The sequence below is a fragment of the Amblyomma mixtum genome, chromosome 2 (assembly GCF_055824585.1).
Source record: "Amblyomma mixtum isolate Tamu chromosome 2, ASM5582458v1, whole genome shotgun sequence".
In the NCBI taxonomy this organism is placed as follows: Eukaryota; Metazoa; Arthropoda; class Arachnida; order Ixodida; family Ixodidae; genus Amblyomma; species Amblyomma mixtum.
In genome coordinates, this window is record NC_143013.1 from 115,700,603 (window position 1) to 115,714,151 (window position 13,549).

General features: G+C 45.8%; 1 protein-coding gene across 2 annotated transcripts in view; it reads left to right on the forward strand.

Moving 5' to 3' along the window:
* Nucleotides 1–7,007: 7,007 nt before the first annotated feature.
* LOC149360661 (prestin-like) overlaps nt 7,008–13,549 on the forward strand; it is a 282,903-nt gene continuing 276,361 nt past the window's right edge. For both annotated transcript variants that reach the window (XM_089572439.1, XM_089572440.1), the window contains exon 1: nt 7,008–7,519. In XM_089572439.1, the coding sequence (XP_089428565.1) occupies nt 7,375–7,519 (145 nt within the window). In that variant the 5' untranslated portion in view covers nt 7,008–7,374. The remainder of the gene's footprint in view (nt 7,520–13,549) is intronic.

Sequence of the window (13,549 nt, forward strand, 5' to 3'; positions counted from 1 at the left end):
CATCGCCAATTCCATGTCTTCGTAGAAGGTTTCAACGATCTGGTCATCATGGCTCGATGTGGGCGTGCAAAAATCTTTAAATTCATAATTGTTCCCAGAAACAGTGAAGAACGTGACTTGAATTGCAAATTGTTTCACCTATGTATGTAAGGCGCGGACAAAAGTAAACGGAGCACTCAACTGCCTTCGAATATTTTTCACGCGTCACCGAATTGAAATTTTCTGCAGTGGTACGCGCATGCTGGTAGAGGATGTTGGTGGGCTTTCTTTTAGACAAACAACCGTTCTTCATTACCAATTGAGAAAGCATGATTGCACTTCGAACGCAATAGTGTGCTCCGTTTACTTATGGCCGCGCCTGTACGTACATAGCTTGTTTTCAGCAGACAAATGTTGCATCGATTCGACACACATTTTTCTTTACAACAGTGCAAGCTCGTAAAACAGCAGAATAGAATTTTGGGTGCCTGATTAGGCAGTGTGCCGAAAGAAGCACATGATTTTTTTGCAGATTTTCGAAACAGCTTAACTAATAAAGGGAGGGTAGAAACGCGCTCAGTCCTGCGACTGTGATGAAAGTTTAGTTTTCTTGTGGTTTATGGCATAATGGTGCAGCTCGCTTCGAAAACAAGAATTGAAAATGTGTCCCACCCATTCTATCGCTTCATCCCAGTAGCATACACTCTCGAGAACAAGTAAGTGAAACCCCGCCGCGGTGGCTGAGTGGTTACGGCGCTCGGCTGATGACTCCAAAGACGCGGGTTCGATCCCGGCCGCGGCGGCTGAATTTCGATGGAGGCAAAATTCTAGAGGCCCGTGTACTGTGCGATGTGAGTGCACTTTAAAGAACCCCAGGTGGTCGAAATTTCCGGAGCCCTTCATTTCGGCGTCCCTCGTAGCATGAGTCGCTTTCGGACGTTAAACCCCATAAACCAAACCAAGCAAGTGAGCGATCATCGACAGGCAGCCTGCCCAAAAAGTTCTTTTGCCGCGCTGAAATAGAGCCACATGGTTGGCGGCAAGCCAGTTCCATTGTCTGGTGCCTCTTTCATAGCAAGAAATTCTGGGCAAAAACATTTTAGTACGCAGGCACTAATCTGATGGGTACCAACCCCGAGGAAAATCGTCCGTTGTAGCGTTTCCTGTCCACCTAGTACGACGATGATGATGATGATGATGTCCTCACGAGCGCTCCGTCCAGCGGCACTGCCCGCTCATCGTCGTCTTCTACGTCGCAAAAATCCGCGCTTTCGCACTGCTTCTATATCAGCAGACATTCTCTGCAGTTTTTTCAACGAAAAATAGTATATCAACGCAATTTTGTTTTCATATATTGCAAGATTTCGCAATATCAATCATTATATCCGCAGATATCCTCTCGGCATGCTTGCATTATTTCCCTATTTACGTTTTTGCAATGGTTAAAAACGTTCCCCATTGGTTTTCTATGCAGCCTTAAATGCGAGCGATGGAAAAACATGAAAAAAAAAAATTTGCTGCGAATCTGAAGAATGGACCATTACCTTTTTATAATAGGAGCTTACAATATTCTAATATTCGAAATTTTTGTCCAAGAATACTTCACGTGTATTGGAACAAAATGGCCAGTGCATTTAAAAAAATGCCACAGTTTTTACATGCTGAATTAACAGCACCAGAGAAAAAGCTCTTACAATACAAGATGACATAGCTAGCGCATTCTGTTATTTCTGTGAACGTAATTTTATGAACATCCGCGGATCGACTGCTTACGATAGGGCTACCAACTAAACACTCGACGCAAATATGAGAAAACTACTCAGACACCTCGCCAGCAGCCGTAATTGAAAACAGCAGACCATTTGTCTTTTGAATTCATTATTGTAAGCTCCTACCGCTGTAAGTTAGCGTATGCATGCGTAAAGAGACGATGCTGACCTCTACTTTAGAGTCAGGGTGTCAATATTTTATCGTACCTACATCCATGTCTTCGCATGCCATCCGCGCGTGGCGCCTTAACAATTGCATCCTATCCCTTCGCATAGCTTTTTCTCCTCGTAACTGCTCCAAATTAACTTCCCATCAATGCCCAGGCGACTGCTACGCTTCTGTAGTGAAACTACTCGCTGAGTCATTGGGCGTGCGCCCCCCCCCCCCCCCCCCCCCCCCCCGTGGAACCCCCAGCCGTGGCTTGTGAATTTAGGGGAGTCGCTGATGTGAGTCATATTATCCAGCGCTCGAATACTTTGTTATGCACTAAAAGCTATTATAATTTGCTGGTAAAAGCGAAGGTAGTGAAAGTGGGGAATATTTTCTCACTCCGATTTCAAGCCCACTTTCTAGAAGAGTACTTTTGTGACCCTTCTGGGGAGATAACCTATCTCTTTTCACTAGAAACTTGTTTAAACTCACATTCATCGATCACTCTCGTGTGACACAATGCTCATCTTTTGTTGAGATAAAGACGACCTTGGTTGAAGGGAGCTCGAACGAGTTCATATTAAAGGAGTAATGATCCCTTTAAGCAAGCAGGGCCCTTGTCTTCATCTTTCAAGGACTTTCCGTCTTTAGGTAAGCCCTAAAAGCCCCACTATACGAGTGAGACGTAAACCATGCAGTCTGGTTACATTAACTTAGGCAAAGACGGTACATTGCATGGCCAACACGGATTCTAAATGAGTGCTAGGAGCATCTGTGGCGAAAGCTGTATTGTGAGACACAGGCGCTCTCTTGAATTTCAGCAGGACACCTACTCTCGGTGAAGCGTAGTGCTTGGTCTTGAGGGAAATGACCGCAGCAAGCTGAACGACCGCCTTTCTCACGTGTTGCTGCCCATTGCAATATGTTCGAATGGATGTCAATGCTAAATAACGCAGACGTTCTTTTTCCTCACAACGACAAGCTGACGCTTCAGATTTGAGGCAAGAGCATCCTCACTTTGCTGAAGCCAAAGAGAGTGCGCGTCTGCGCAGTAATTATAAGTAGTTATAGAGATAGCAAATGCTCAATACCAGTGTTACAGGAGAGTAGACACCTGCGCCATTCCATGAAGGCAGAGATGAACGAAGGGGCGAAAAGAGCAGGGTTTTTTTTTTTTTTAATGACAATGTTTAAGTTAGCTACCGCCGGATTTCACAATTTACGCAATGTTTTCCAACCACCTCAACCTGCTGGCCGCCTGTCCCATTTTATTGCATGCCTTCGGATCTTTAAGAAACCAATAAACGACATGAAATGAAATAAGCGTAATTTTGTTTTCAATTTTTGTTTCTGCCTTTCATATCACTTTTAAAAACCAGAATAGTCTGCAGTCTCCCATGCGATGAAAAATAGGCTTAACGACGAATCACCCCCTCGCTTTTCCCGCAAGGTGTTTCCTCGCCGACTACACCAACCAGATTACTTCCAAAGGTGCACCGAAAACTACTCACGTACGGCATGGGGATACAGGGGAAGTGAGATTATCTCATTTTGCCGCAGCTACCGTTGCCGCTTAGGTGCAGATGCTTGCGGGTCATGAAAGTTTTATATTTATATCTCTCTCTATTTAATGGACTTTGTTATGTTACAAATCAAAAGAACACAAACGAAATCAATAAAGAAAAGGCTGCACACTGTATGAGAGGGCTGAAAAACAGGGGGGGGGGGGGGAAATGGGGGACATAGCCCAAGTTGAAATCAAGAGCAGAAGCTAAAGGTTCCTTAAATATCTGTCTCTCGCCTCGGGGTACTTTTCACTCTCTCCCATCCGCACGAGGTAGAGGTAGTGGCCCGTTTCGGGCTTGTCGACCGGCCCGTGTACTTTCCGGTTCTTGCTTAGTGGAGCCACTTACACATGCACACAAACTCATTCTGTGATTACATTCTTTGATGTAGTTTTGTCGACAAAAAGATAATGAACAATCGAAGACTATCGGCGCCAAATGAAATCAGGACAACGCAACTGTAACAGGAACAGCAAAACGAGATCGCAGCTTAGGGAGACTCGTCGTAGAAGCATGTGGTTTACACTTCCACGATTTAAAGTATGCTACGTCAAAACGTTCCCGACCCTTAACTCTATTTCCCGGCAAGCAGGCAATATTTTTATCTTTATTTTTTTAGTTTTTCGTTATCCTTTTGGCGTTCCACTTGATGGTACATGAACAAAACAACTCATCCTATCTTCTGCGGTCGGAAAGCCTTTCCTCGCTGCTGTTCTATGATTTGATATCAGATACCTTGAGCTTGTAGTGTACCGTGTTACAGTTACCGGAGCACCAGGAGTCCAACTGCCTCCTACCGTAAAAACGCACCCGAATATAATATTCGCATGCCATAAACCGGTGCCATAGTAACGGGAGAGTGAGGAGCAAGGCAGGCGCCGCTGTTGCGCACGGCGTTCGAATACGGCTCCACTGAGCTGACGCTGGCAGTAGATGATTTGCATAGCGATAATAGTTTTGATTTGTCGCGCTGCCAAATAAACCAGTCAGATACTTTGCACAAACTAGCTTTTTTCGTTAGCATGTGGGTAATATCTTTTTCGGCATGCTTTAGCTGTTTACAATTACGCGCTTATCCTCTGCTACAAGTTAGAGTTGACCGAAGTTTCATCATATGCCCTGGTTGATAACCTTGCATAACCAGCGCCGGGCAGAACAGCTTCACTGACTTAGCTTTTGCAGAAAACTATCACATCCTTGACACCTAGAGCGGCTATGGGGGGGTGGGGGTGTCAGTCGTCTAGCAGACAAAAGAACGCGGTTTTGAGGGCTACGTCACAAGCTGAGGTGATGACGGTGGGATTACGAAGCTCCGAAGTGGCGACGCTCTGTGCTGTTCTGAAGCATGCATCTTTCAATATTGAGGCTAAAGCCTTTAATGGCTCATACTGTCGTCCGTTAGCAGAGAGTGTCACATGCTTTTAACTCGGGAACTAAAAAAAGATACAGGAAAGCCAATGGTTCCTTCAGATAGAGGAGGAAAAAATGAACCTAGAAGGCAGGTTTGATGACTGTATATTATTCAGTTAATTAATGATAGACAAAGATGTCCAAATAGCACGGACGTCGATATAGCCCAGGGAACGGTGTGACGTCACATTCACCGGACGTCGTCACGGCATTATGCAAATTGTCACAGAGTGGTCGGGAAAACGCCGAATTTCTGTCAAATTAGATGAAAAAATGTGTAATTAAGCGTAATTAAGACTTAAGATCCTTCATTAAGACTTAAAGATGCATGATTTGGGTATCGATGTAGCCACGGGAACGATGTGACGTCACATCCACCGGAAGTGGTCACGGCATGGTGTCCTCGGCTTTCACCTCTCAGCACTTTAGTTCCTTGCAGTTTTTGTGTCCCGTTCCCAGGGAGGTGTGTAGCGCGCTTGGCGGGAACTGGCTGGCTGCAAGTGGCCCCCGTAGTGAACATGTTATGTTCTAGTTATGTGATATTTTTTACTTTTGTTGTGAAGACGCTGTTGTATCCTCTCTGTAAACTAATCGCGTGCTTTTGCAGACTAACAGCTGGCAGCCACATGGTCAACGGAAGATCATTCCGCGAGAGTCAGAACTTCGCGTGCCGTGTTGTCGTGCCTGGGACAGCAGCGCAGTGGGGCCGTCCCATTACATATGTCCAGGGTGAGGCACTACTTTCGAGGACTGTTGTGTGATCGCTGTCTGCAGCCGCTCGTGACTTGTGGGGGTGCTGCGATCGGCAAGAGACAAGGGAACAGCGATTGTCCCGGCGCAGTTCAGGTGTCCACTGAGATATGTGAGACAGATACTGCGCCGTTTCCTTTCCTCAAAAACCAATAATGTCCCGCCGTTCTCTGAGCACGCGTAATGTGTCTATGTGTTCTCTTCTGACGTCACAGCCTATTGAAACAGAAAGCGAAGGGCCTGGCGAAAAAAAAAATAAATTATTTCAACCACATTATAGCATTTCGTCTCCGTTTCTGTCTTTTCAAATTTCCCATGCACCGATATGAGGGGAAAAAAGTAAATTGAAAGAGTAGTGCGACAGGTTATCTGGTTTGACAAGACAGAAAATAAAAACGCGGAAGCAGGAGAATTTTTTTTTTTTCAAACAAAAATAGAGACTGAAAACGTGGTGCCTCCACTCGTTTAAACAAGTTTACAACTGGTGTAAGCATGGGATGCCCTATTTCCAGAGGCCTCGAAAGTTTTCTATGTTGCCCCATCGGCGGGGAAACAGTTCCGGCACTCACGCCGTCGCAGAAAAGTGACGTTGGTTGTTTACAACACCTAGACCGCACTGCTTCGCTGACCGTTCAGAAGCTCCTTCGTCTTGGGAACGAGCCAGAAGGTGCGAGGACTCGGTCGCTAAGTTGGCAAGGCTAAACGCTGGGGTGTTTGAGGCTTTTCATATTCAAATATAGTGGATCACGCAGTTCGTTTTTCTCCTCTCATCCGATGCGAGCGCCTCGGGAATTCCACTAGCCCGAAGCTCGTTTCTTCCCGTGACGTCAGAGGTGCTCCAGCCTTCGATCCACTTTCATTCACGGCCAACACTACGGTGGCCATATTCATTCTCATTTCAATAACGGTCGGTCCCATCCAAGTACGAGAAAAAATTCTGCTTTCCATCGATTTCGCATCGATGTGCACCGTGGCACCAATGGGCTCTTGGAGCCATTTTGTAAACAACGAATGCAACAACAGCGGCCGTCCGGGAAGAAAAGACCGCCTTCAACGTTGCCGCCCGTCAACGTGCTCTATCGCACACGCGTCCCGTCCTCTCAACGCCGCCTCGAGGTCGTGACGTCGATCGCGGGGGCGTTCCTATTCGCGAATAGTTACGCCGCGTAGTACACGAAGCGCGGAGCGCCCGTGGCCGAGCCAGGGTCTATGTTCGACCCGACGTTGCGTGTGCCCCCGTGACGTCAGGTTTTCCGCTTTCCCTCCCAGCTCCCTTTTTTTTCGTCTTCCCCCTCCCTCTCCGCTTCTTTCGCTCCCTTCCTTTCACGCGGCTCCGGGCCCGCGGCTTGAGTCGATCCCCGGAGCTCAGATCTGCGCGCCACTCCGGCTTATACAACAACCAGCCGACCGAGTTGTTGTTTTCTGGGGCGCCGTCTTTCGTCGCTCCGGCCCGGGTCAAGGTTACTCGGCAGGGCGTGGGGGACTCCGCCAGGCCTCGCTCCCTGTCAAACCCCGGCTCAAGGAGTCTCCGCATGACTCGGCTGTTGCGCAGTGTAGCCCGATCTTCCCGGCGCTGTGCACGGAGACTTAGCTCCGCTCCGCGCAGTGTGCTGGCCGTTCCACGCCGCTGAGGAGGATCGGAACATGACGGGTTGAATCGCCGGCGGTAGCTGACTGTAGCTGTGATTTGCTTCGCGGCTGAGTGAAGACCGGAGAGTGAGACGCCTCCTCGTCTCGCGCGCGCTTGTTGATGGATCTGGTGCGACGGCTTTCCGTCTCGGCCGCCGACGCCGCGCATTCGTGCGCGCGCCGAAGCTCGTCCGCGCTCGAATTCCAGCTCCGACGGCACGGACTGCTAGACACTAGCGCGCGTTGGACGCGCATCTCCGGGTCTGGTGAGTGATGGCTTTTTTTTCTAGTCGAAATAGTGACCGCGCCCAGCTTTCTAAAAACCTTTCTGGCACCTAATTGTTTTCTATTCAAAAGATAAACTCCTGGTGAGAAATGGATGCTGCTCACGGGATTTATCAGCGCTAGGCGGAGAGGAATTTACCGCTCTGCTGCTCTGTGTGCCAACAATGATTTCAACTCTGGTGCGCTTTACGATCAGTCATTGTAGCTCATTGGTCATTGTCAGTCATTGTAGTCATTGTTGGAAACAATGCGCCATCGTCCGAGCCTGTGGTACGTGGTGGAACACACACAGACTCTGCCCCGAATAAGCTACCGACGCTCCGAAATGTAGCATGCCTCCCAGCGTCGCTGTCCAGGAATTCACCCAAAAACCAAGAATATTTTGCTCTCAAAAATTCTCGGTAACTGCGAACCACTGGAGACATCCTACGTACGTGTCGCGTCTCACAAAATCACCTGCATTTAGGAACTACTGCGTCATAACACTGCAATGTCGGAATGTGTCTTTTCGCGAATTTACACTGATGCAAAATGAAACGGGTCAATTGGATATACGAATTTCATCTGTTTGGCTGTGCTATAATTTGTATCCATCAAGCATCTTCACGTATGCAGATATTTTCAGAAAATCAGAAAAGTGTGATCATCACTAAATTAGGTCATTTGCAGGAGTGTCAGTGTTTCCAGTTAAACTGCTGAAGTTTCTGCTACTTTAAGCTATCCCGCGGTGAAGGCTGGATTGAAGAATTTGAGAGCATCAAGAAGTAGCACGTCACAGTACGCATAATGCAATCGATTTCTTTTAATGTTCTTTTTTTCTGATTGTGAGTGAAACTGGGGAAAAAAAATATTAATTTCGGAGTTGACAGGACTGAAGCTCGAGGAGGCAGAACTTGCCTCCTTTGATCCCGCCCTATTTAATCACAAAGAATGCCCCGTCTGGTGCTGGCGCTTGCAACAGGCTAGAGCACTATACAAACGTAGCGCGCGTAACAGTACGAGTTTTTAGACATCTTCGCTCGCCAAAGCCAGCTGCATTTTTCAATATTCTTTATTCGGTCAGAAGGTCACTAACGCCATCTAAGCGCCCTCATGATGGCCCACGGCATTAGAAGTTAAAAAAAAAGCGGCAGCTGCAAGAAAGCAGTCTAAACAATTAAAAATGATATCGGCACCCTGCACGTCCATTAATTCGGAGGTTTCAGTGCTTGACCGTGCTTCGATCTCCTACTCGGGCGGGGCACCTAACCGTGAGGAGAGCAGGAGACGTCACCAAAAGAGTAAATCTCCCAAGTTCACAGAATGTTTTCTATAATAGGATCAAGAATTCAAAATGTTGGCAAAACGGCGCACGGACACAAAGCAGAAGAAACCCCTCAACACAACGCTAACTAACATTTCATGTTTATTGGCATTTCACGCGTGTACTACAAGCTAGCAAATCCGAAAAAAAAAACAGAAAAAGAAAGAAGGCCAAGCACAACCTACCATGACGTACCCGCACGCAGTGCACACCGGGCAAGTAAAAAAAAAGACTTTAAAAGCGGAAAAACAGGAAACTTTTCCCTCGTCTTCTCAAAAATGCACGAAAAAAGTTTGTAACATGCGAGGACAACCTGGCGTGTCCGATTCATCTGTCTATGACAACTTTCATGTTGGTCAAACCCCTTTTTGCTTAAATTGCAGGCTCAGGAATAATTTCAAGAATGTCCCAGAATTTAGGTATCATTTTGTCGCATCTGGCCATGCGTCCTTGTGTTTCAAAAGTACCAACAATTATAGCAAAAATTTTAAAAATTTCCCGACTAGAGAGATTATCCAGGCCATAGAGATCAAGAAGTTCAATGAGAGTTGCATAAGCGTTCCATCTGTTCTTATCCCAGACAAAGAATCTCGGCTGTTGATTTTTGCTTCTGGAGGTTTTCCTTTTTGTTACTTTCACGGTATTCGGTGCGTCTGGGTATGTCATGGTCGGTTGTGCTTGGCATGTTTTTCATGGTCTTCTACATTTACGGGCTCGTATTTATACTAGTAACGAGGCAATAGAAATCAGTTATTCAGCGCTGTGTTGAATCTTTTATTATCTTCTTCGTGCCAGTGCAGTTCCGCTGTTATAATAATCACCATAACCATCCTGACTACATCCACTGCAGGACAAATGCATCTCTCTTCTCAATTAACCCTGTACTGTGCCAGTTGCGGCCACCTTGCTCCCTCAAACTTCCAAATCATATCCGCCCAGGTAACGTTCTTCCGCCCGCTGCTACGCTTGCCTACTCTTGTCATTCACTCAGTTACATTTAACGACCGTCGGTTAGCTTCCCCTCGCGCTACATGCCCTGCCCAAGCCCATGTTTTTTTTTTCTTGATTTCGGCTAGGATGGCATCAATCAATCATTTATTCAGACATGAACTTGTATGCACAGTATATGCCTAGGAGATGAGACAAAAGGAAGAAGCTGCTGGCATTCTTCCTGACGAGGCCTCATCCCGGGTCACACATCAAAGGCAGAAGGGTGGTTACATTCATTAAAACTCAACAAACTCTTCAGTTCAATTTCCACACTAGTTGAAAGTTAATCAAGGCACATGACATTACAGAGAGAAAGGAAAGAAACCATCAACGCTACATTTCGCAACACAAAAGAAAATATGACAGCAATAAGACTATCGCTCCAAGCACTACACATCACAAGTATTTGATGGGTCAGTAGTACGAATAAAGAGCATCTTCATTTTCTTTTTGAATTTACAAGTGGTTTTACTAGTTTCATCTGCGTCAATTATGGAAGGATACACACTACAAACTGCACAAATTTGGTTATCAATGTGTTGGGTGCCCTAGTTTGTCCGGGCACGACTGGAAATGAAAGAAGTGACTCGTAGACTATAGCTTATGTCTGTTGCTTTTTTTCCCTGACCCACAGTGCTCTCTTCCTGTATCTTAACGAATTATTTTCCTTTCCATAGCTCGCTGCGTTGTCCTCAATTTAAGCCAACATTTCCCGTAAGTCTAAGTCCAGGATTCTTCTTCATGAATATTAATTTTGAGGCAACTGCGCAATATTGCAAGGTAATCTTTAGGAAAATGACCCATTTTTCGGATGCGTAACAAAATCTGTCATTTAAAGTCCGTCGCTCGCCTCGAGTTCCATATAAAACGAACTGAGAACGTTTTGACGATAGTACAGGAAAGCATGCGAAGGGGAACTCTGCGGATATATTGATCGTTAAAGTGGAATTTTACGATATATGAAAAAAAATCGCGATCATAAAGAACTGCGCGTTTAAAAAAGCCCTTGTCCAGAATTTCTCTCTATGTCCACGTTACCGGCCCGGAGATCACTACTGTTAAGATATAGCTGTTATATACTTCCCTGTATGCGTTGTTTCCGGAGCTATTTTACAATCTTGCAAAATCAACTTGTCCAGTATTTCATGCACCTTAAAATGTTTACAACTTCTTATGCAAGGATCAAAACGATCTAGCACTTACCGCGGTTGCCTCCCGCAATCTTTAATTTTTCCCCCAACGGCGCATATTTAGGAAACAGTTAGAAAGTTGCTAGAATTTCGAGCATCGGCCGAAGGGTTAAATCTAGTACTGTTCTCATCGCTCCCAAAAAGAAATCGAATTTCATGTTGACAGTATTCGCGCCGCGATATCCTATAATTTCGAAAGTGTTAATTTAATCGTTTTACAACTGGTCACTTTTCAATTTATTGCTCTAATTCATGCTCATGTACCAGATGCAGCTGGCAGAAAGCTGCTGCAGCGAGTTTCGAATCAAGTAGAGCGTCTCAGGGAAGCCTCAAGGCAAACGTCTAAATGCAGTTGCGTTAAGGATTCCGTTAAGCGGAACACCTGGCGTCGTCGTCGTCAGCGGTGGCGTAAGCGAAAAATCCCCACAGTGCCAACCCGGGTAGGTCAAGGTGACAGGTGGTCACCGAGGTCACGTGACCATCTGGCGCCATCATGACCTGCCTACCGGACTGAAATCAAACTGCTCACCGTTGACAGTTAAATTAATGGCTGATCGCGAGAGCTACCTCGGGAAGAGCAACTTGGGCCCCACGCTCAAGCCCCACCGGTGACTCTGTTTGAAACAGCCGCCTGCCGGAGCAGTGACGTATCGTTTAACCGCTGCACCACTGCGCCAGGAGCGGTATGAGGACTCCGAAAGCGCGACCCTACTTTAGCTTTAACACATTGATCGCATTATATCACTCATTTATACATAGTCACATCACTTATGCCTTAACATGCTGGGGTAATACTTACAGCTCTCACCTTGCATCAACTCAGGTAATCCAGAACAAAGCTATAAGAATTATTACATCCAGACCGTGTATTACTAATGCCAGATCTTTACGCCATATGAATATCCTAATTGTTTCAGAGCTCATCAAATCTCATTTAGGTATATTGTTCTTCAGAATCATCAACGACCAATTACCAACAGTTCAGTTTTTATCTTCCACACTCACGAATTCCAACACTACCCGGTTTGCTTCTAACAACAATTTCCTCCTACCAAAAGTTCGTACTAACTATGGCAAGCAGACTGTTCAGCATTCGTCGATTTCATTATGGAACACCTTACCTCCGAATATTAAAAACTCAAGTTCAGTATTTACTTTTAAACCGACCTTAAAACCAATCTTGACAGCGGACAGTTGACCATTAGTTTCTTTTTATTTCTTTATTTTTCTTCTTTTTTTCTTTTTCTTCGGAGTTTGTGTTCTTTGTCTACAAAGGTATGTATCGTGTCTTAATTCGGTATCATATTTCATTTTTAAAATGCTGCGCATTGTTTACTTAACCCAATGTTATTATGAGCAGGAGGTCCCCGTTCAGTCATTTGACTATGGGACCTCCTTCTGTATATCATTGTATATTGATCAAATGATTGACTAATAAAAAATTCTCATTCTGATTCTGAACGACCTGTAAATGTAGAGTAGAGGGTGACAAATTCCGCATATATGGGCATTAGCTCATTACGCCATCGCGTCATAACCTTAAGGCGGAGCTAAAGTTTCCCGTCTAGTATTTGAAGCTGCAGAAATGTTCAGAGCGCTAAGAAAATACTCAAAACAGTCTGCAAGAAAATAAAAATGCGTGCGGCATGTGTGCTTGCTCTGAAAGTGACGCGCCTGACGGAACAAATTTCCTGTGTCCAGCCAACTCTGCCGGGAGTCCAGGCCGGTGGAGTCGAATTCCCTGTCAACACAAACTTGCTTCCACTCTCTCTCTCTTCCTCTCCTCGCGTAGAAAGAAGTCTGAATGCATCTGTCCTACAGGAAATTGCCTCGTTTGGAGTTTGTCTGAAACTTGGGAATTTCTATTGGTGACGTTTTTTTTTCTCCAGATATTCCGCGAATAATTACTTACCGAAGTATATGATCGGCTAATTTTGAAATAAATATTCTCCTGCGCGACTCCAGGAATTCCCACAGTAGCTATTTCAGACATAACTTCACCAGCGAAAGAACGAGACACGAGGAGAAGAACACAGGACCAGCGTTGTCCTGTGTTTTTCTCCTCGTGTCTCGTTCTTTCGCTGGTGAAGTTATGTCTGATGTACACCAACTAGCCCACATGGGTACCTTGTTGTAGCTATTTCAGTTTCATGAAATGGCGAAGTTTCTTTCCACGCCGCCCCTTCATGTTGAGTGGATCCACCCTTTGCAACTGACACGACCGGAAGTGTAGTCGTCATAGCAAGCAAAGAAGCCAGTTGAACCGAGCAGCTTCTTCGAAAGCACTCCCTCACTGAGGCATAAAAAATTCAGGGGGGCATTTTGTTGAACTAAAGTGCGGTGAGGCGAAAACCTTTAGCGCGGTGTTGTTGCTTGTGTCACTCACGTGTAGTTAAGATGGTAATTAAGTACAGAATTGTCTGTGAACCTTAAATGCTGGAGAGACTGGAGATGCGTTTGGGAGGAATCCGTCTGATTCGACGCCTTTCTGCGAACACTCTCCAGCGTCCTAGACAAGGAGAATTATA